Source organism: Gopherus flavomarginatus, chromosome 17 (assembly GCF_025201925.1).
Source record: "Gopherus flavomarginatus isolate rGopFla2 chromosome 17, rGopFla2.mat.asm, whole genome shotgun sequence".
Classification (NCBI taxonomy): Eukaryota; Metazoa; Chordata; order Testudines; family Testudinidae; genus Gopherus; species Gopherus flavomarginatus.
In genome coordinates, this window is record NC_066633.1 from 16093184 (window position 1) to 16116641 (window position 23458).

Consider the following 23458-nt stretch of genomic DNA (forward strand, 5'->3'; position numbering starts at 1 on the left):
GGATCTGTGTAGTGGAGAGGCAGGGCTGTGTGTGCATCGTCTCAGTGTGAGCCGGAGGTGTGTTTGAGAGCACCTTTCTCTTTGCTATACCCTCAGGATCATCAGAAGGGCTGGATTTAGCGGAAAGAATTCCCATTAGTCTGGAAGGATTATTTATGATTTCATTAATAAGTGACAGGTGTGTGATGTCCCTGCCATCAAGTTAATGGACTCAGCCGTCCACGGAGGTGGCTGCAGCATTGCCAGGAATGGTGCAAACCCACTGTTTTTATTTGGCTCCAGTAACATGGGTTGGAATTTGTTAAACACGTTGGATCAAGTGAAATCCTGGTGGAACTCTACTGGCTGCTCTGGGGTTTCCACTGGGGATAAATTTGGCCCCTTTCTTGTCTCAGTCACATGGCATTTTTGCTCAAGGCCCAGCTTGTTTCATTCTGTCCATGGTGTTTTTTCAGCATTTTTCTTGATTTTTTGTTTTTCCCCATCTCCAAATAACTAACTGGTTTTTCCTTGCTGAGCCTTCTGCCAGCAGAAGGAAATGTAGAATGCATCCTCTGGAGAAAAGGGTACAGCCGTGGACTGCTCCTCATGAGGCATGTGTGGCAGTGGGGTAACCCAAAGGAGGGTAAATCATTTGCAATATAGCCTCGAGGGAGAATGAAGAGGGGATGTGGATATAGAAGGAACCGCTAACCTCCTCTGGAAAGGTCAGCCCTAAAGACTGGAAGCAGCCAACAAAGGAGATGAGAGGATGGTGAAGAGAGGCTGGACTCAACGGTCGGGCCTCGACTTGACCTGTCTGGGAGTTGGATTTACGGCATAGAGGCGCTTTAGTGAGAGTGGACTAGATTGCCATAAATGTCTGTACTTCCCATTGATGCCTGTGGCCATCTCTAAGTTTCCAGGGGTTACAGATGGATACAAGATTGACATCTTGACTAGGCCTTTAAACCATCGGGGTAACAGGCAGGGGTACATGCTACATAACCTCGCTAGGACTGTCCCATTCACCTCAGAAACCAGGAATGGAATGAAGCTGAAGGAACAATTCAGGAGCAGGAGGGGCGGTTGAGCTGGCACACTTAGTGAGCAGTGGTTTTAATTCTAAAACTACTTTGGCCAACACTGAGAATTGTCAGGAGAGGCTTGTGACTATAGTTAGGGACGCTGTCACTGGCCTGGTCTTGTCGAGGTGGGCAGGACGAGAATAACTGAGGTCACGCAGATCAGAATTGAGATGCCCAGACAGAACTGCATGGGTCCAAGTACTAGACACAGAGGTGCTGCGGCAGGGCTTTATTCTTAAATCCAGAGTACATGACGCTTGCACAGCTCCTGTTTTAACTCCTTTTTATGTCTGCACAGATGTTGCCTGATTGACAGCTGTGCATGGCGACTGTCTGAATATTTGTCTCCTGGTCAGTGTGGTGTGTACCCCTTGTACCTGGTACACAAGAGTTACAGAGCTGGCTGGAGTCTGGCTCTTTCGCTCAAGCTGTAGAGACTCAGGCCTTTCGCTCTGAGGGTCCTCAGTTCAGTCCCAGATGTGACAGCCAGGATCGTGCCCATCACACAGGGCTGGCCTTACCAGGAGGTGAACTGAGGCAGCGCCTCAGGTGCCAGACTGTGGGGGGGAGGGGCACCACTAGGACCCAGAGTTTCAAAGTTTTGGCCCAAGCAAGGGGGCTTAGGGACATCATTTGAGCTACTCGCTTCAGGTGCCAAAATGTGGGCCAGCCCTGCTGTCACACGTACAAGCCTGGGTGAATTTTGTGAGGGGGGGCCAAACTCCTGTGTGGGTTTCATGGACGGTTGTAAGGTGTCCCTGGAAAAGGGTGGGGGCATGTATCCTGGCACTGGTCCACTCTGCCGGGCCCTTGGCCTTGCTAGCCTCTTCTGCCTTCCCTTCATTTCTGCTGGCAGAGAGCAAAGGAGCCTGGCTGATTTATTCAGATTAAGTGCAACAGTCCCTCACTTGTCAATTAGAGGGTGGTGGTGGTTGTTTTTTTTTGACTGCCACACTACTTAGATCAAACTCCAGCTGTTGAGCCCACACAAGCAATTGGGGGGGGGGGGGGAGGGACTGACTGCCTGCTACTTGAAATGTGCAAGGTACCAGAGTGGAGATGACTTTTGAGTACTGGGATTCTTCCCCCTCCACCCTCCCAGACCCAGATGGATGAGTGAATGGGAATGTGGGGGAGGGATCACTTTGCAAATAGCCAACAGCTGGGATTTTCCTTCTGTGAGGATAACAGCTCCCTGCACTTGGCATCCACTGCAATGACAGACATTCAAACAGATGCCTCTGGATGGATGCGCCTGTACAGTGCTAGATGGGGACAATCACTGCCTCACTGATCATGCCTGTCAGTGCCAGCTGAACAAAGGACGTGGAAGGGCCATGACCTTTACAATACTTAGCTAGCTAAAGATTCCCTCTCATGTCTCATCTAAACCCCCTCTAATCTCTCGCCCGGCCTCCTTCCAGCAAATAAACCTTCTCCCTGCGGTTCCTAAGATCACTGTACTACTGGCACATGTTACATATTACACAGCCCCAAGGTTCGAAGAAATTGCCATCTGTTCACAGGGAGGCTTTGCTGCAGCAGTCTCAGTCCCAAGGCAGCTGCAAGAGGAGGTGAGAACTCAGACTGGGGAACGGAGTCACTTGGGAAAGCAGGATAATGTCCCGCCCCTTACAGTTTGCTGTGGGCTGTGTATTCCCGTCTGGTATTACTCACCTGCAGTGCCTCTCCTTGGCCCATGCCCCTGGAAATGGGCACCGTCCCTTCTCCCTTCCCCCATGATTACACAAACACCACAGCAGAGCTGTTTGGGGTCCCTTGAAAGGGTTACTCTTAGGGGAGCCCTAAGCCTTCTCCACTCTGACCTATTGCATCATTGCTCCTTCATGCGTCTCATTTTAAATTGTATTTGCTGCAGCACCGTGGTGCAATGAGTGATGTGCATCGAGGACTTGAAAGCTTTCCTCCCAGGCTAGTGGGACGCTGTGTGTGTGTGTGTGTGTGTGTGTGTGTGTGTGTGTGTGTGTGTGTGTGTGTGTGTGTGTGTGTGTGTGTGTGTGTGTGTGTGTGTGTGTAAACCCTTCACAGCTCAACTGCTGCTGCTTGCAAGTAGGGTGACCAGATGTCCCGATTTTATAGGGATAGTCACGATTTTTGGGTCTTTTTCTTATATAGGCTCCTATTACCCCCCACCCCTGTCCAGATTTTTCACACTTGCTATCTGGTCACCCTACTTGCAAGAAAGTCCTGCAGCTTCCAGACAGGAGTGGGAAAAAGCCTCCTACATTCAACCAAACCCTTTTCAGGGCCCTGGAGAGGAACTTGAGGTTGCCCAGTGCATGGCGCAGCTAGCCCGTATGCATACAGATCTCTGCTCAGACTGACAGCATTGAGCATGCAGCTGAGGCAGCAGCTGATGGGGGGGGCACCCCCTGGAAAGTATGGGAGATGCTTCAAGGGTTTGCTGTTGTCAGGCATCTTCAACTGCGGTACCTTGGGGGCTGGAGCAAAGGGGAGTAGGGGCGGTCTTGCAAAGGAGAAAGCCTTTTAGCACAGCTTAAACAGACCTGTGCTGGAAACCTTGGTAGAAGGCTCATATAGATGGAGCGCTGCCTTTGGGGGAGGGAGGGCATGAAAGCAGGTTTCCTTGGGATAGGATAATATCGGCAGGGAGGGAGGGTCACCGCATCTGCTTTGTCGTGTGAGGACAGGCCTGGCTCGAGGCTCCTCATCGGGGTTCTTGGGAGTCAAAGCAAGGGAAGGACTCGCGTGCTGGTGTGGCTGCTTGCTTGTATTAATATCCCAGCACTGGCCTGTAACAGACACGGCCTTTTCATCGAGACTGATGTCTCAGCCCCAGCATTAAAGCTTTGCTTGCTGCTCGGCATTCCTCCCTCGGAGACAGCAGCTCCTGCCTGCTGAGTCTCATCCCATCCCGGAGCTGTGACTGTCTGCCCTGATAAGCCTGCTCCGGAATGGCAGCTCTTTAGAAGTTTGGTATTTGGAAGTTTCGGGTGCGTTATCTCTGGCTCCGGTGAAACCCCTTCAAAGGAACAAGGAATCATCAACATGTCCAGCAGCTAATGGTATTAGGAACGGCGCTGTCACCCCGCTGAGTGTGAAATTATGCTGCCAGCAACGAAAGGGCAGAGCAGACCCTGATTACATCCGAACCCAGGGGAGAGGGACCTGTCTCCACACGGGACTGGACTGCAAGTGCCCAGATATGTTATCTCCTTCCCAATCGCTTCCAGACCCTCCTGCCCACATCCTCCACTCACAAGCTCTTGCTTCCTGGGGAATTGCCCTCTGCTCCTTGAAACCTTGTGGTTGCCAGTGCAGACACACATGGCTCAAGGGACCTGTCACGCACTGATTTGGGTGCATGTACAGCTTGGGCGAGATTGTCCTGCAAGCAAGGGAAAGGGACCCTGGCGTAAATGTCACATGCATCCTCATTCCCCTCCCTCCCATCCCCCGGGCATGTAATTTTTGGAGCCTTCTCTCTCTCTCTCCACAGGAGTCTTAGCGTTTAAACTGAATCCTTGGCTAGGTTCACAGGCTCCTTGTCCTGCATGAGTGCCCTCCTATTCCCTGTTAAAATGGACTCTGCCCCATGCTGGCAAGAGAATTGGAGTCCATGGCCCATGGCTGTTACAGATCCTAAGCACCCCAGGTGCCAGAGTATTTCCAATTAAAATACATATCTGATGCATCTCAGCGCTGGGGAAGAGCAGCGGGTTAATGCGTTAGTTAGCCTTTTAATCGCAGCTGCCCGGTATAAACTGGAAAGCACTAGCTCGAATGAACTTCCCCAATCCACTTCTCCCTTCCCCCATGCTTACGCAAACACCGCAGCAGAGCTGTCTGGGGTCCCTTGAAAGGGTTACTCTTAGGGAAGCCCTAAGCCTTCTCCACTCTGACCTATTGCATCATTGCTCCTTCATGCATCTCATTTTAAATTGTATTTGCTGCAGCACCGTGGTGCAATGAGTGATGTGCATCCAGGACTTGAAAGCTTTCCTCCCAGGCTAGTGGGACGCTGCTTGTGTGTGTAAAACCCTTCACAGCTCAACTGCTGCTGCTTGCAAGTAGGGTGACCAAATGTCCCGATTTTATAGGGACAGTCACAATTTTTGGGTCTTTTTCTTATGTAGGCTCCTATTACCCCGCACCCCATTTGTCTGCAGTGCCAAACCGCTGTACCCTTCAGCAGAACGCAGCACGGCTGGGACCCTCAGAAACGCAGGGGATTGGCACAGCTGGGGTGGGGGGTGAAGGAGGGACTCAGGGTGCTGTGAGTCAGGATGGATGTTTGATTGGCAGAGCTGGGGTGGAGAGGTGAAGGAGGGAGTTGGGGTGCTGCGGGTCAGGATGGATGTTTGATTGGCAGAGCTGGGGTGGGGGGGTGAAGGAGGGAGTTGGGGTGCTGCGAGCAGGATGGATGTGTGATTGGCAGAGTTGGGGTGGAGGGATGAAGGAGGGAGTTGGGGTGCTGCGAGCAGGATGGATGTGTGATTGGCAGAGTTGGGGTGGAGGGGTGAAGGAGGGAGTTGGGGTGCTGCGGGTCAGGATGGATGTTTGATTGGCAGAGCTGGGGTGGAGGGGTGAAGGAGGGAGTTGGGGTGCTGCGGGTCAGGATGGATGTTTGATTGGCAGAGTTGGGGTGGAGGGATGAAGGAGGGAGTTGGGGTGCTGCGGGTCAGGATGGATGTTTGATTGGCAGAGCTGGGGTGGAGAGGTGAAGGAGGGAGTTGGGGTGCTGCGAGCAGGATGGATGTTTGATTGGCAGAGCTGGGGTGGGGGGGATGAAGGAGGGAGTTGAGGTGCTGCGAATCAGGATGGATGTGTGATTGGCAGAGTTGAGGTGGAGGGGTGAAGGAGGGAGTTGGGGTGCTGCGGGTCAGGACGGATGTTTGATTGGCAGAGCTGGGGTGGGGCGGTGAAGGAGGGAGTCAGGGTGCTGTGGGTCAGGATATGACATTTGGTTGGCAGAGCGGTACTAGACGAAGCACCTCTGCCTGGCATTAGCCCAGCCATATGCCATGCAGGAGAGGCCGTGAGTGTCCAAATCCAGACCATGGGAAGGGCACTACGATAGAGACGATATTGCACGTCATAGTGAATGGAAGAACGCAAAGCTAGGAATGACCGAAACAAAGCCTAAAGAGTGAGCCAATCAGGGCTTGGGTGAGGTGGGCCAACACTGAGGGTGTGCATGGCCCAGTGAGTTGCCCAACAGATGGCAAGGATGGTGGTGAAGCCTTTATGAAAGGAGCCCTCCGAGTGTCTAGAAGAGGGCAAGGAAAATGTCCTGCATGGGAACTGTATGGGCTGTTTATTCCTAGGGCTGGTGACCTGTGCCAGCTCCAGAGCAGGCCAGAACCCCGGGGTTTGAATGGCTTGTGGAACTGATAACAAGAAGACAATGTGAAATTCAAAATGGATGCAGGAGCAGGGGCCGGTGTTCTGCTGATGAACATATTTAAGGATATATCAGGGAACAAACAACTTGCCCAAACCTGGGTCACTCTGTAGCCTTTGAAGAGACCTGCACAAGGCTGGCTTGGTACTGGAATTCACCATGCTTCTGTGCTAGTGATTGCCTTATTCCCGCTTCTCTGCAGGCATGACTTGCTGGTGCATTAGATGCAGCAATTCTAATTTCTTTTCATTGCAGCTTCTTAGGTGTGCGTATGTGAGAAAGGGCAACGGTCCTTTAAATATAGAGAAACATTCCCTCGGTGTGTGGCATGACAGGACCCTTTTTTCCACGCTCAGCTGCTGTCGCTCCCCAATGGAATTTGGGAGGAGGGGATTTTCTGCTGGTGCCTGTTCAGTTTGGGAAACCACTGTTGCTCCCGGTGAGCCAGTAGAAAATGTACAGAACTTAGCTTTGGGTTTGCTGCACATCCGTGCCTAGGCTGGGATCTGACTCTGCTGGTCCCTCATGAGCGTCAGTTCAAACGAACCTAGAACCTCAATGTGAAACTTGGGCAGAATCGCTGTGTTCCACCTGGCTTGAAGCGGTGAACATCTCATCGCTTTGCAAATCCACTAATCAGCCCTGGCTTTATGTGTAGCCCTGGTTCTCTCGAAAAGCTTGCACATCTTTGATTCATCTGGAAGTTCCCTAGGCTGAGCCCGGGAAAGTGCAGTCTTACTTAGGGTTTCCTATGACTGTACTATCAATGGCCAGTGTTAGAAAAGTTCATGGTCTAGGAGAGTGTAAGGACACTTACAAACCAGGCAGGATTGTGCCCAGTACTAGGTGAGGGCAAGTGGGGAGGGCAGCACAAAGAAACTTCCCTGCCCCTCTCTCCTCCAATCATAGAATAGGTACAATCTGGTCCTTGCACTCAGGGGAATGCCAGAACTCCACAAGGTTGGTGCTGCACATAAGGTTGGCCCTACTGGGTCAGACCAAAAGTCCCTCTATCCCAGTATCCTGTCTTCCAACAGTGGACAATTGCAGGTCCTTCAGAGGGAATGAACAACATGTAATCATCAAGTGATCCATGCCCTGCAACGATCCCCTGGCAGAGGTTACAGACACCATCCCTGCCCATCCTGCCTAATAGCCTTTGATTGACCTGTCCTCCAGGAACTTAATGGCACTCCCCAAATAGGTGGGTAGAAGGTGGAGCCATGATGTTATCCCTCCTGCAGAACTGGCCCAGACGGGGGAATGAGCTGTTGCTTTGCAGCAGGCATGCATTCTGCTGGGCAATGTGGCTGCAGGACTCTCCCAATACAGGTGTGTGCCTGAGAAGTGCAATGAATAGCCTGAAATGACTGAAAGGGTTTGAGTCTCATGCCCCTTGTCTGCACTGGGAAGCCCTGTCGCCTGTCTGGCATGAGGCCACTTGACAGATCTGAGCCTTTGTTTCTGAATGACCAGTGCTGCCCATTGCTTTGGCTCTGCTCGGCTCTGGGTGGGTGGGTGCCCCAGTAGCTGGCGCCTTTTAGGAAGCGCCTCAGCACTCGATATCCACACATCTTTTAACCTTCACCCCCTTGCCCACGTTGTAGCTGCTGAGGCGACGCAGGAGACGGTGGAGTCCTTGATGCAGAAGTTCAAGGAGAGTTTCCGAACCAACACGCCTATTGAGATTGGCCAGCTCCAGCCAGCCCTGCGCAACACGTCGATGGGGAGGCGGAAACGCAGGAGCAGACCCCGAGGTAGGAACTCTCCCTTTGGAGTGATGTCACACTTCCTCCTCCTGTACCATTGAACCGGTCATGAGTACGGAGACCATTGCTTCCCAGAGGCAAATGCACGAGCCTGTGGCAAGCCAGAAGGGGCTGCATAGGGCTCTGCTGGGGCGCTCTGCTCACTTGACCACATGGGGAAACATAAACTTAGAGATGTCACAAAGTCCCTCCATAGCTTAGTGGGGGAGACAGCACCCTGAGAGGATGTGCCTCAGATTGTAACAGGCAGTTGAGGTGGTGGTGGTTGTGAGTGGGGTTGGCCCATGTCTCAAATCTGATTCATTCTGGGCTCGATCCTGATTGGTGCTAATTGTCCCTTCCAACTCAATGAGCACTTTCAACTCTTTTTGAAGTTGGCAGAAGCTGAGGGCACCTTGCACCTCTCAGGATCAGGCCTATAATGTTAGTCCTTAAAGTTATGATCCCCACAGATGAAGCTGTGTGTAGGAATGGGAGTTACAGGTAAATGAAGTTCAGATTTTGTGCAAATCTTTTTGCTTGTTTGGGGGAAAAATGGTTTTCTGATAACCCAAAATTAAAGTCATTGTGATTTCCACAATTGCCAATCTTTGACCTATAGAAATAAAAGGGACGTGTCACATAGCTCCACTGGAATCGATTGGCTGGGAAGATGGCTTCAGACAGACTAGGGGAAACTGTGTTTGCTTTAGAATAATGGTGTGAGAATTAGCATATACAATGGAGCATTTTATATGGATTTCAAAGCATAAGACAACATGGCCTGACGGTATGGTTTGGTTGGTGGCGCTGTTTGTCATGCCCACCTCACCCCCCTGCAAACATTCTAGATTTTGACTGGTTGTGATCCTGCTCTTAGAACTTGTCAATAGGGGTAGGGTTATACTCAACAGCAGGGGGCGATGTTGCTCTTCATTGTGAGAATGCACTGATGGAGCACTGATGTAGGTTCCTGGTTACTCTGCATTGTGGGCCTTGTACGTTACCATGCATGCAGTTAGTGCCTGGCTGCTGATAACGCAGTGGCAGAACATTAGCGCCCAGAGAAGTCACACGGTCCCTCATGCATTAGCATCTGGCTATTTACTGACTCAGAATGAAATGTTGAAATCTTAAATTTTTGCAAACCAAAAATCCGAATAAAACTTTGGCTCTGGTCCATTGAAATGTTTTGTTTCAATAAGTTTGAAACACTTTTTGTTTCAACTTCGACCACTTAAAAGTTTTTGTTTTTAACATAGATATAATTTGCTTCAATTTCCAAACTAAACGTCATTTTGAACCAGAAAACTGTAAGTTTTCATTTAGAAAATGTAAAAACAAACATTTGGACAGTTTTGAAACTTCTGGGTTTTTTTTTTCTTGTCAAGCAATCCTTCAAAATGGACCCCGGCCTCCAGAAGAGTTTTGGTTTAGATGGATCAGCATTTTCCTACTGAAAAAAACCCCCAACAAGTGGTCCAGAGTTCTCAACCGGCTCTGTTCTTGACTTTTCTTCACCTCACGACTCCAGAACCCTGCTCCAATTCCCATGGTACTTCAAAGAATTCCTGGCTCTTACCGCTGCTGCAGTTACCACGGGTCATTGCAGCTTGTGCATACATACCCAAGCCAGCTGTAATCTAGATACTTTGGGTATTGGACAGGGCCGGCTTTAAGCTGATTCCCCCGATTCCCTGGAATCGGGCCCTGCAGCTTAGGCGTCTTTTTAATTTTTTTAATATTCTTTTTTTACTTACCCAATGGGGGGTTCTGCTCCAGGGTTTCAGTGGCACTTCGACAGCGGGTGGGTCCTTTGGTGCCGCAGAAGACCTGGAGCAGACCCCCTGCTGCTGAAGCCCCAGACCGCCGATGGGTATTCGAATCGGGCCCCACTGTTCATAAAGCCGGCCCTGGTATTGGAGCAATATGCTCTTCAGGGCAGGCTGCTCCCCAAGTAATTACCCAGAGTTCCTGGTTGGCTTGTGCAGGCCATGCTGGAACATGTGCAGCCCTGGCTTCCCTGCCCTGGCACCCGCGCTAGCTAGAGTTTGGTTGGCTGTGTCAGCGCATGATTGTAGTAGAGACAACCTTGGAGAAGTGACCCGCTCGCTCTGTGTCCCCAATGGGTGCTGGGAGCAGAGATCAGAGCCCCTGGGTGAGGTCAGTCTGTGGGCAGAGCGATCGCAATGCTTGCCCTGCAGGGGGCGCGAGTGTGCTAGCAGGGTGTGAGGTACAGTCACCCCCCTCCCGGGGTCAGACCCTGCTCTGCAGTGAGGTCGGGGTCTGGGTGTGCAGTAGGAATGGGGTGAGTCGGTGCCAATTCCGTCCCTCATTGTATCAAGGACAGGTTCTGTTACTGCAGCAATAAAAACCCTTGTGCTGCCTTTCTTGTTTTTCCTGGTGAGAACTCCACTGGTGGCTGAGCCCGTTCACCCCCAGCCATTCTCTGCACCGGTCCCGACGGGCCAGACCTGCTACGACTCTGGAACTGTCCGAGTGGCTGTCAGGGATGTGGTTTGCCACCTGGCTTCCCCTTCAGGCTCTGCAGGATGCGATGGGCAGCATGGCTTCATTTGCAGCTGGCACTCTGGCGCTATGCGGAGAACACATGGTGTCCTTGTGCTTAATTAACTCACTTGCCTCGTCATGGAGGCCTTCAGCCTTTCTGGAGAAGGTGACTCCTCAGCGAAGAGATCCTGGGCCTGGCTTTCATAGTGGCAATTAAGACCTCAGTGCTCCGAACTTCCTCCTCTAGCCCTCCCTCCCACACCTTTCTGGTGTCTCTGCTTCTCGCCCAGCCATACATCAGCCATGCACGGTACAGCGCTCCTGCCACAACGTGCCCGTCTCTCTGTAATTCCCCTACAGAGGAGAAGAGACAGGCTTGGCTGTAATGAATGCAAAGGGGGTTCTTTACTTAGGCTGCTGGACATGGAAAAATCTCTGTGGCTCTCCCTGGCTCTCTAGCTCCCATACTGCCTAACTCAGCTTGTGCTGCTTAGTGTAACACTCACATAAAATATCAGAGGGGTTGCCGTGTTAGTCTGGATCTGTATAAAAGCAACAATGAGACCTATGGCACCTTAAAGACTAACAGATGTATTGGAGCATAAGCTTTCGTGGGTGAATCCCCACTTGACATGCGTCTCACGAAGTGGGTATTCACCCACAAAAGCTTATGCTCCAATAGATCTATTAGTCTTTAAGGTGCCACAGGACTCTTTGTTACTCACATAAAGTATGAATGTCCCCCTCCATTGGCTAGTCTGCACAGAGCATGATAGCCCTCCCATGCTACCAGTTAAAGGAGTTCCTTTTAACTCATATGGTTGAAATTGTGTGGCTTGGTTCTGTAGTTCCAGGGTTCGAACTGTGCTGGAGGATGGCAGGGAGAGGGAGGTCATTTTATGACTTTATTACACAGAGAACCTTCCCTTGATTTAATCGGCCATGGTGTGCTCTTCATGTGGGTGCCTAGAGCAGTGCGGGTCGGCTGCATGGCTTTTTCTGCAGCAGTGTTGGGAAGCCCAGGGAAAAATGCTTTCCTCTCTGTTTACTGTAGGTTTTGTTTTTCATTTATTTATGAGCCAGAAATGTGATCTTTTATTCTGGGTACATTTTTCCTGTGGTAGAGGACTGGAGAGGGCTTTTTTTTTTTTTTTTTTTTTTTTTTGGTTGTTTAATTGTAGCTGTGGCCATAAATTATTCATTTAGTGTGAAGAAAATGTTCTGACTCTTTAACTGGTTTAAATTATTTGGTTTAGTCTGTTGTAGTTACTCAAATATGCATCTCTGTATTTCAGAGCAAAAGTAGATGACTTTGGGGTCAGACAGGCTGCCCTGTGAGATTCCCCCCTCCCCGGCCATTACCTTTCCTCTCCTTTAATGCCCTTGACGGGGAGACATTTTCTAGTCATCCCAGCAGCTGAGCAATGCTAGCAATACTCTCCACTAGTGCTGCTCTTCTGTTGTCCAGAGGTGTTGCTCAACCAACCTGAAGTGCTGCTCAGAACCCTGGGATGGAGAAACTTTCCCAGCACCCATTAGCCCAGGGGTGAGGGCCCTGCATCCAGATCTCCAGCATAAACTGTCACCCACTTTCTAATGGCTCTCTATTGCCCTGTGACCATCTGACCACCTGGGACTCGCAGAGATGTCAGCAGCATAACACCGTTTGCCTTTAGGAAAATGTTCCTTGTATTCAGCCTAATGCTTCCTTTTCTTAATCTCCCCACATTACTCCTAGTGAAAACCCCAGCAGCCCTCCCTAACTGGTAACCTGCCACGCATACGATCTGGCCGTTCTTGTGACTTGATGGCTGTTGGGCCTGCTAGAGCAATGAGGGAGAAATGCCAAGCAGGCGTTAGCTTGAGATCTCCCAGACTCTTCCATTCATGCTCCCCTCAAGGGAAACAAATAATCCTCTGCTGGACTGTTTGGTTCCCTCATCCACCCCTCTTTCCCAGACATGTGCCTTCTGAATGTGAGTGCTTGGCCATGACAGAGACTGGAGAGTGGGACGTGCTTGTGCTCTTGGCCTTGGCAGGGGGCTTCAAACTGAACCCTTCCTCTTTGCTTTTCTAATTCAGGACCCACTCATGTAACCTCCCGTAGTAACATCTCACACTCCCCCGCCAGGAAACCTTCACATTCCTCTATGGAGAGAGACCCGAGCCATGCGGAATCAAAGCCCTACTCCTATGAAAATTGCCATGACCACGTGCAGTCAGAACCTTGGTTTTGTGTCTCTAGTAACCGATGGCTCCATCAATGTCACAGCACTCCCTACCACTGAACTCAATCTTCTATACGGGAGTCTTGTGTAGGGCTTTTCTTCCATTAGTCCTACCCCCTCTGGCTTAAGCCAGCCTGTGAAAAGCAGGCTGGTTTGGAACCAGAGCTCACAGCTGCTTTGTCTATAAATCTTCCCTGATGTGCTTTTCATTGTATTTTGCTTTCCTGAAAGGCTCTGTCTCCTTCAGGGCGTTTGGGTGCACATTTGAAATATGTCGAGTTTCTTATTTCAGCAGCAGGCTATGACTGGCCCAGAAGTGCAAAGCAGGTCCTCACAAGCCCATATGTTGGAGGGGAGCTTTCCAGTCTGGTCTCAGGTGGTGCCAGATAACAGAGGAAAAGTGGGGAGGAAGGATTAACCAGCCCTTCGAGTGTCTTCTTGAGCTTGAGTTTAACTTCTGGTGACAGTGAGATGGTTGAAGCAGGCTAGAGGCCTAAACCTGTCTGCTGTTAAAACGGGGACCTTTGTAGGCCAGAAGTACCAAGGAATATGCCTGGTACTTGTGTCTCTGTGCGTGTCAGCACGGGTTGTTCAGAAAACACGTCTGTCTTCAAACTCTTCCCTGTTCTCCACTTCTTGAGAGGCTGGCTCAGTTCACCGTGGGCAGGTGGGACTTGGGTATTTGCTCTCCATGTGTGCCCTCCTCATCTGTCTCCCTGTGTCTCATTCGTTAGGGTGGAGGATTCTTGGGGACCAAGCTGAGTCATTCCATAGGGAGAGCTCTCCTCGGCAGGAAGGATAAAATCTACCTGGCAATGGGATCTGCAGCACAAGGCCATAGCAGCTAAAAGAGGAAGGAGGTGAATGGAAAGTGTGGTCAGAAATGAGATTAGGGGCTGGGAGTTGGAGTTACTGGGTTCTGTTACGATTGTCATTGATGCTTTGTAACCTTGGGCAACTCACTCACTTGTCCCATCCGTAAAGGCAGGATGATGCTTCTCTCAGAAGGGTGGTACAGGACTTAATTCATGGGTATTAAGGAGGCGCTTTGAGATCTTTGGGTGGGAGGCAGCATGTTCTTCTGAGACTCTCCTTTCATGGGAAGGGCCTTGGATAGAATGTCTCCTAGTGCCTTCTTGTCTGACTCCAATGGGTAACTTTCCTGGGCGCTTTATTTTCTCCTCCAGGGAGGAGCAAATGCAGGCCTCACCACTTGCGCTCTCACCTTCTTGTGTGACTTCATTTCCTCCAGGTCATCTCCATGCTGCACGGTCACCCTAAGCTCTTCCTCCCATCACGGCCCATGCTCTTGGGTGCAGTAGGGATGCTATTAGGATCAGTAACATGCTGCCTTCATTATTCAGAATGTAACACACTCCATGATTTTCAAAAGTGACTAGTGATTTTGAGCCCAGCTTGAGACACCTTCAAAAGGCCTGATTTTCAGAACGTGCTTAGTACCCACCCATGGAAAGTCAAGCCCCTTTATGGTGTCTCAAATTGAACTCTCCAAAACTTTGTGCACTTAGTTGTTTGTGAAAACCTTGGCCAGGAGCTCTGTGATGCTGCTACAACCAAACATGTCTTTTTCTATTCATTTCTCAGCTCCTCTCCCATTTTGGAAGTTTTTTGTTTTTATGGCTTGCGTTTAATTGCTCCTCTGGTGCGTTAGCGATCAGAACACTATTGAACATTAAGGTTAAATGATGATATCACAACTCACTATGTTTGCATTTTACATGCATTTGCCAACACAAACCCTTCGCCTCATTAATCCTTTGCAAAACGATTTTTTTTCTCCCCCTAAATGAAATTGTCCGTTTGGGATGCATTTATTTCCTTTTAACAGCGCGTGTCAATTCCGCTGATGGAGTTTGCATCCAACTTTGTTACTGGGTAGTGTCAACTTGGCCTGACGGATGTGTGTGTGTAATTATTTTCTCGCAGTTTGATTTAATTAATGCTTAACCTCATCAGAGTCCTACAGCTGGAGTGCTCTCTCTGCAGGAATTGCTAGCGGCAGAAGGATTGCCTTCTTCCCCGAGAACCTGTGAGCGCCTGGCTTTAAAAAAAAACAAAAACAAAAAACAAAAAACTGCCACCATCCCACTCAACAAAAACAAATGGCAAATAAACCTCTCTTGCTTTGCTTCCCCACGCTAACTGCGTTTAAACACTTGCCTGTTGTTTGCCGTTGTATCTGTTTTTTTGCTGAGTGTTTCTAGCAGCTATGAGAAAGGTTGTATTTCTCTGAGAACATATGACTAAAAAAAATCTTTTCCATTTATAGTATAACCTAACTTTATTTTGAATAATACAAACTGTCTTCCAAAACACTTTTTATCAAGTGTCATGCATTTAGAGTTAATAAATACGAGAGAGAGGAAAAAAGAGGTATAGGCACAGAAGGGGGCGGGATGGGAGAAGGACACCTTGACTGAGGTTTGCAGGTGGGAAGCTGGCTAGACAGAGGTTACAGGGAGGCTGTTCCAAATGGTGGTAGTTGCAGTGGAGAAGGCTGTTGTGCATCGGGATTGTGGCCTAAGGAACAGGGCAATGTGCTAGAAGATATGAGGCCTATATGCTATGACCAGCTCTGCTACTGTCCTGCTATGTGACTTTGGGCAAATCATTTGACTTTCTGTGCCTCAGTTTCCCCCTCTATAAAACAGAGGTAATGCTCTTAACCTTCCTTTGTAAAGTGCTTTGAGCGCTGTGGACTGAAGAGGTTGCATAAGAGCTAAGTATTCATACTATTGTTTGGGAGAAAGAACAAAAGAGAGAGTAAAGCCTGGGTCTTGAGCGGTCATCTGAAGTAAATCCATGGCAGGTTATAACTAAAGCTGGACATCGTTTGTGGTGATGGGTTTTTGTGTTTTTTCCAGAGGACAGTGCAGACTTGAGTCGACCAGAACATTTTGAGAATTTGCCAAATCGTGTTAAGGGGGTGCCAAGTAAAACTCCACATATGGGGGAAGGGGGAAATCAAAACATTTCAGTTCAGCATTTTTGAAAAGTTTCTAATTTTTTTTATTTAAAAGAGCTTTTCATTTTGCAATTTCCTTCAATTTTATTTAAAAATGTAAAAAAAAACCCTCACAACAAGTTTAAAATCAAATGTTTCATTCAACATACAGATTTTTTCCCAAACTTTTTGGTTCATCGATTATTATTATTTTTTAAATTTGGGGTAAAACTGAAACAATTTTTGTCCACGATTCCCCCTTCACCCCGCACCACAACCAAACTGCCAGCAGCAAACTGAAAACATCGGTTATTTGCACAGCTCTAGTTACAGCAACAGAAACTGGTCTCACTGCTGAGATGAATAAGGAGCTGACAAAGGTGTTTGAGGCTTGGAATGTGGGGGGAGTTACTCAGGTTACATTCTTAGGTCACGTTTTTCAATGACAGTGGTTGGTAAGTACGATGGACAGCTAGGTGTAAAACTCCAAATGTGTTTATTAGTCTACGGTGTTTATTTGAAGGGCATCTGTTCATCGATATGCTAGTTGGATCAGCCTCTGTCTGGGTTACCTTGCTCCACTGTTTTCAGGCTGCCTGTGTAGGAGGTCACTATCAGTGCTCCAGTATGATCAGTCCCCAGCTCCATTTTTACTTTACATTTATATGGCACCTTTTAACACAGTGTATCCCAAAGCCCTTTGCCGACTGTGGACTGTTTTCCCAGGAAGTGGTGGGCACTCATGACGCCCATTTAGATTCACCTTCTGCTGAAATGCAACCTGCTCTGGGGTATAACACAGCGGCTGTAGTTAATAGAACACACCATCTTCTATACAGTTATTTAAAACAAGAAGTGAAGAAAGCCATATTAAACTGGAAACACAGCGGGCAATTTGAGGAGACAGAATATACTTGGAGCTCAGCTGAAATGTGGAACTCAATGCCCCCTGCAGGGGAGGAGTGTGACATAATGGTTAGCGCACAGGACTGACTAGGAGTTGGGAAATTATGCCTTTTGAGATGGGTAACAATAGTCAAATAAAAGCAGCAAAGAATCCTGTGGCACCTTATAGACTAACAGACGTTTTGGAGCATGAGCTTTCGTGGGTGAATACCCACTTCTTCAGATGCATGTGGTGGAAATTTCCAGGGGCAGGTATATGTATGCTAGCAAGCAAGCTAGAGATAATGAGGTCAGTTCAATCAGGGAGGATGAGGCCCTGTTCTAGCAGTTGAGGTGTGAAAACCAAGAGAGGAGAAACTGGTTCTGTAGTTGGCAAGCCATTCACAGTCTTTGTTCAATCCTGAGCTGATGGTGTCAAATTTGCAGATGAACTGAAGCTCAGCAGTTTCTCTTTGAAGTCTGGTCCTGAAGTTTTTTTGCTGCAGGATGGCCACCTTAAGGTCTGCTATAGTGTGGCCAGGGAGGTTGAAGTGCTCTTCTACAGGTTTTTGTATATTGCCATTCCTAATGTCTGATTTGTGTCCATTTATCCTTTTTCGTAGAGACTGTCCAGTTTGGCCGATGTACATAGCAGAAGGGCATTGCTGGCATATGATGGCGTATATTACATTGGTGGATGTGCAGGTGAATGAACCAGTGATGGTGTGGCTGATCTGGTTAGGTCCTGTGATGGTGTTGCTGGTGTAGATATGTGGGCAGAGTTGGCATCGAGGTTTGTTGCATGGATTGGTTCCTGAGCTAGAGTTATTATGGTGCGGTGTGCAGTTACTGGTGAGAATATATTTCAGGTTGGCAGGTTGTCTGTGGGCAAGAAGTGGCCTGCCACCCAAGGCCTGTGAAAGTGTGGGATCATTGTCCAGGATGGGTTGTAGATCCTTGATGATGCGTTGGAGGGGTTTTAGCTGGGGGCTGTATGTGATGGCCAGTGGAGTCCTGTTGGTTTCTTTCTAACACGGCTACCCCTCTGATAATAGTCAAATAGGGGTGTATGGCACCCTCTACTGGGATAGATGGTTAAAAACAGCACAGCTGGTCAGAAGGTTTTTTAAAGCACAAGAACTGACAATCTAACAAAAAAACAAATCAAAGTGAAAGCTGCTTAAGGCAGCTGAGGGATTCCGGCCTCTGAACATAAAGCTGTTGGTGGATAAAAGCCAACACTGAAATATGGTGGTTATCTAAACTGCCAAAGGTAAATAAAGAGGTTCAATGAGCATCTTTCCTTTTTAAAATAAATAAGTGATTAATAGATCCTGCTGCCGAACGGATAATTTATTGTTGATCAGGGTTGTCTTAATGCATCTAGAGGTCTTTACTGCACCATAATTTACCAGAAGTTACTGGTACACAAGCTGGGAGGGGGAATTGGAAATCCAGAAGGAAATGAAAGGAGCTTTGCAGCTTTCTCAAACCTGCATCCCTCGAGTACCTGCTTCTCCAGGTACTTAGCCCCCCCTTGGCTTCCCATCCCACCAAAGCAGGACTGGATGTACCGCAGAGCACAGCATGTTGGGGGAGCCTCATGGGTCTGTCTGTGTGTAATCAGGGGCTGGAATATCTAAACCAGCCTGGTTATGGAGGGCATATTCCTGGATCTTGCTTCCAGATGTCCCATATGAGCTAGATGTGGGGGGCACGCCTGGCACATCCTCAGTCAGGCAGGAGCCAGTTCCTGCGCTGAGGAATGACACCTTTGGAAGGCTCCCTAAATATATGCCAAAGCAGCCTCCTGTTGGCCAAGATTAAAGGACACATTGATTCCTTTTTAATTTTCCCTTAGAAAAAGTTAAATTGCAGCGTTCTGCTCAACTACTCCAGCCCTGTAACACAGCACTAGGCTCTTCCTGTCAGGTTGTTTTGTAGAAGGGCTTGGAGGTAGTTGGGCTGGTTGTCACTGCATGGCTTTGATTAGGAGTCCTTAGGTTTGCTTGGCTTGGTGCTAGAGTTTAGAAACTAGTTCATTCACTGGAGACGGGCAGGGGAGATGGTCTAGCTAAGGTACTTAGATGACACCAGTTATCATATATACCCTAGTATCTGAGAACCTCACAATCTTTGCTGTATTTATCCTCACAACTAGTGCTGAGAAAATACTGATTTCCCCTGCCCCATTTCTGGCCAAACCAAGAAAAAACAATCACTTTTTTTTAACAGAAACTGATTTTTGCCCCCTCATGGAAAATAGCCCCCCCTCCACATGCACACACAAATCCCACAAAATTCTTTTGTGTCAAAACCAAGCTTTTCATGTATTGATTCAAATGGACATTTGTGAATAGTTTGCATTTTTCAGCAAGTTCATTGGAGTGGGGGAAGTGCCCACCTCTCCTTTCAACACCCCATGAGGTCAGGCTATTAACCTTATTTTACAGACAGGGAGCTTAATTACACAACAATTAAGTGACTTGCCCAAGGTCACCCAGGAAGTCTGTAGCAGAGCAGGGAATTAAACCCAGGTCTCTCAAGCCCCAGACTAGCACCCTAACCACTCGGCAGTAACGCCCTGTCACTGTGGTGGGGAGGGGCTGTGGAAATAGCATGAGAAATTCCCCTTGGGTGGGATGGGCAGGAAAGATGAAACTAAAGCTTAGTGCCTTGGGCTTAAGGATGTGTGTGCAGGGGTGGTGGAGCTGTGAAGAGACGGCTCGAGGAGTCCTTGAGCATGGCCTGCGTGTAGGGACCTCATCACGTGGCATCCCCGGGGTGGCTCTGCTCTCCGTAAAGAGGGCACGTCATTCCTCCAGCATGGAAGGGAACTTGCAGTGGGGGTTCAGTTGTTTATCTTGGTGCTGAGTGAACAGACCAGTGAGTTATTGTTTCCTTTTCCCTGAACCAGCCCCACCGGCCGTCTTTCCAGGAGCCCTTTGAGGGCTGTGCCTTTGAATCCATCGCTTTCTCCTCAGAGTCTTGTTCTGCTCTGTGTTGCAGGTGCCTTTTGAAACCACCTCCTTTGAAAGTGGAGCGATGCAGAGGCAGCCAGTGAATGCCTCTGCTCCGCCAGCCATAATGATGGCTGACCAAGCTGGCTTAGGAGGAGAATAGCTTTCATCTGCCTCTCCCCTACCCCTCCCATTCTCCTGGCGATCCTGTATCAAAGACTAGCTGGAGAAACTCTGCCTGGCGCCGTTAGGCACTCTCCAGAAGACGAACGATCCCTGGGAGGCTTACCTTTAAAATCTCAAGGTTTCATGCTTTTTGTGTTTTTGGGCGGTGCGGGATAACACTCACCATTTTGTTCTGGCAGCTAGAAATGCGGATGGAGGAGGAGCAGCTGAGGGAGGGTGGATGCCAGAAACAGATGGACTGAGTGCAGTCTGAAGCCTAGAGGGTGGAGGACAGGATCGTGTAACGACGCGATGCTAAAGTTATTACCAGGCAGCGCAGGTGCAATGGCTACGATTAAGCTTGTCCAGCACTTCCTATGATAAGACCCTGTTTTCAGTTGTGAACACCTTTGTCAAGTTTTAACCGGTCAAGCTGAAATGTTCCATGCTGGGTGTCTTCCTCGGGCTGAATTTCTCTGGAAATTTTCAGCTGAAATGGCTCTGCCACTCCCAAGAGTGAGGCGAGGGGAAAATGTATTTGTTTTGCCCAGGGTTAAAAAAATTCTTACAGCTGTTTGACTAGGTAGTGCTAGTGCCCCCTTGCTTTGCATCAGGGACTTGATATTTGGCAGGGGAATGGCCTTTGGGTCAGGGATGTGCCTTGTGCTGTTTCCATGGGGGAAACAAAAACACTCACATTTGGCCAAGGTCTGAACCTTTGAAAAATCCCAGTTCACTCTTGCTCAGCAGAGACTTGTTAGAGTTCGGCAGCCAAATTCTCTGAAGACGCGGTCTGCACTGAGCATGCTCCATCCTCTCATACAGCTCCTGTGTGCCTGCCAGACTGTGCATGTGCCATGCTTACAGAGTGACTGAGTGTGAGCTATGCTTCTGGGGCTGATTGGGATGGTCCTGGCAGTAGCTGCTGTGGCACTGGGCATGGGAACGAAGAGCAGAGAGACTCTCTCTCCTGTGCTTTCATTGTTCCATCTGCCAGCACCCAGGAATCATGGAGGAAGTAGTCTGTCTCAAATGCACAGCCTGGAGGGAATAGACTGGGACAAGGAGCCTGGGGTTGAACTGGAATTGGGAGCTGCTGCAGGGGGGCAGGAAGAGATTGGAACTGGCTGGGGTAAAGAGATTAGGAGCCATGTAGGGGAGGAATGGGTTTGTCGAGGAGGGGGGAGGAGACAGCCTGGACAAGGAGCCTGAGTGGGATAGAGTGAGACTAGCTAGGTGAGGAGCCTGGGACGAGGAGCCAGGAGGGAGACAAAGGCCTGGGGCAGGCTGGAGGGGAGGGTCAGTAGGGGTCAGGCATGGCGGCCATTGGATGGAGGGTTCTGTGACAACTGGAGAACACAGCGTGGATTTGAACCCATAATTCCTGAGTCTCACGTTCATTAGCTGCCAGCAAATATCTGAAACCCACTGGCAAAGTGTGTCTCATCCCCTTCTAGAGCTGGTCCTCATAGAGGATGACAACCTTCTACTGCTAGCAGTTCATTAGCTCAAATGGTGGATCTAAACGTACCAGCCCATCTGATGACCCGTGTGAGTGTCAATATGTTGCCACATGATTAAATTAGGTTTCCCTCCTCCCTCCAGTTTGCCTTTTTTTTAAACCCACCAAATTGCACGTGCAAACTATGTTAAAAAGAATGGTAAGGTTGCAAAGTCAAACACTTAGCAGCTAGGAAATGCCAGAACTGGGGTTGCCAATGAAGCTCTAATTCACCCGCTTGTGCATCTGCTTTATAATACAGTCTTTGATTGCATGACTACATGTTGTTTTTTCCTCAAGACCCCTCTCTCATTCACCATCTACATTAATATCTCATTCAAAAGCAGCAAGAAACCCTGCCCTGCTTGTCCCTGAGCTGAGATCCATTTGAGAGAAGTAATGAGCTTGTAAATTTGCAAACAGGATTAGAGATAAAAGCACCTTTATTGAGACTTCTGGCTCCTGATGAAGATTTCAGCAGGATGGCTTCCAGGTTTCTATGCAACTGAGGGACTTCTGCAACCCTGCTTCTGTCTTGTCCCTCAAATCCACGCTCTTTTATTGGCCTGGTTTAATAATTAATGTGACCCAAGTTGTAAAATTGAATGTAGCTCCTCTGTAAGTGGGGGGATTCCCCTGGAAGTACCCTAGGGCGATGCATCTGCTTCTGCCAGGGCTGGATTAGGTCCTTACACTTTAAATAAAGATGATCAATGGATTGTTTATTGAACTCGGTGGGCATCTGCAAAGTCTGTTAACACCTGGATTGCAGGGAGATGTAGTCCAAGGCAGAGTCAGTTTGTTTGTTCTTTTTCTCTCTGCCTTTCTCAGTCCCTGGCCACTGCAGCCGATGTCCTTCTCAGTAATTTAATATTGGCCTGGGTAGCTCCTGGCCAAGAAAGCCCCTGAAGGGGGAGCACAGCTGGTGATAGAGTATTGCTGTGAGCCTTTGTTGTGAAAGAGGCAGTGGTATGTGCGCGTTGGGGGTGGCTTGCTGCTCTCGCTCTTCCCCCAGGAGGCAGACTTTAAAAATAAACAACCCAACCATAACACATCTTTCCCCCCAGGCATTTTAAAAATTAAAGCACAGTCTGGACTCTTCTTTTCAAACGCCACCCAGGCCCTGGGATACATGAAGGCTACCAAGGTGAACTTGCAATGTAGTTAATAGACAGGTGGGATGTGAGGCCACTCCATTAGCCAAGTCCCAACAGGTGCTGTGTGAGGCACACGGGAACATGTGGTTCCTACCCTGAGCAATGTTCTCTCTAATTTTTCCCATGCATGTGCAGAATGAATTTTATGTGCACCAATATGGAGGTGATGTGTGGGGGGTGGGGCCAAGGGGTTCAAAGTGTGGGAGGGGGCTCAGGGCTGGGGCAGAGGGTTGGGGCGTGGGGGTGTGTGCGGGCTCTGGCTGAGGGTGCGGACTCTGGGCTGGGGATGAGGGGTTCAGGGTGCAGGGCTGGGGCAGAGGTTTGGGCTGTGGGGGATGAGGGCTCTGGCTGGGGGTGCAGACTCTGGGCTGGGGCTGGGACTGAGGGGTTCAGGCCTGGGGCACAGGGTTGGGGTGCTGGGGGGTGAGGGATCTGGCTCAGGGCATGGGCTCTGGGCTGGGGATGAGGGGTTCAGAGTGCAGAGCTCAGGGCTGGGGCAGAGGGTTGGGGTGTGTGGGGTGAGGGCTCAGGCTAGTGGTGTGGGCTCAGGGCTGGGGCAGAGAGTTAGGGTGTGGGGGGGTGAGGGCTCTGGCTCGGGGCATGGGCTCTGGGCTGGGGATGAGGTGTTCAGGGTGCAGGGCTCAGGGCTGGGGCAGAGGATTGGGGTGCAAGGAGGTGAGGGCTCTGGCTCAGGGCACAGGCTCTGGATTGGGGATGAGGGTTCAGGGTGCAAGAGGGGGCTCAGGGCTGGAGCAGAGGGTTGGGGTGGACAGGGATGAGGGCTCCGGCCGCAGGTCTGGGCTCTGGGCTGGGCTGGGCCGGGGATGAGAGGGTTGGTGTGCAGGAGGCCCCAGGCCCTGGCAGGGAGAATGGACTCCCCAGGCC

At 49.5% G+C, this 23458-nt stretch overlaps 1 protein-coding gene across 3 annotated transcripts in view; it reads left to right on the plus strand.

The window, feature by feature from the left end:
- ASTN2 (astrotactin 2) overlaps positions 1 to 23458 on the plus strand; it is a 595125-nt gene that overhangs the window by 142722 nt on the left and 428945 nt on the right. For all 3 annotated transcript variants that reach the window (XM_050926897.1, XM_050926900.1, XM_050926898.1), the window contains one exon: positions 8061 to 8210. In XM_050926897.1, the coding sequence (XP_050782854.1) occupies positions 8061 to 8210 (150 nt within the window). The remainder of the gene's footprint in view (positions 1 to 8060; positions 8211 to 23458) is intronic.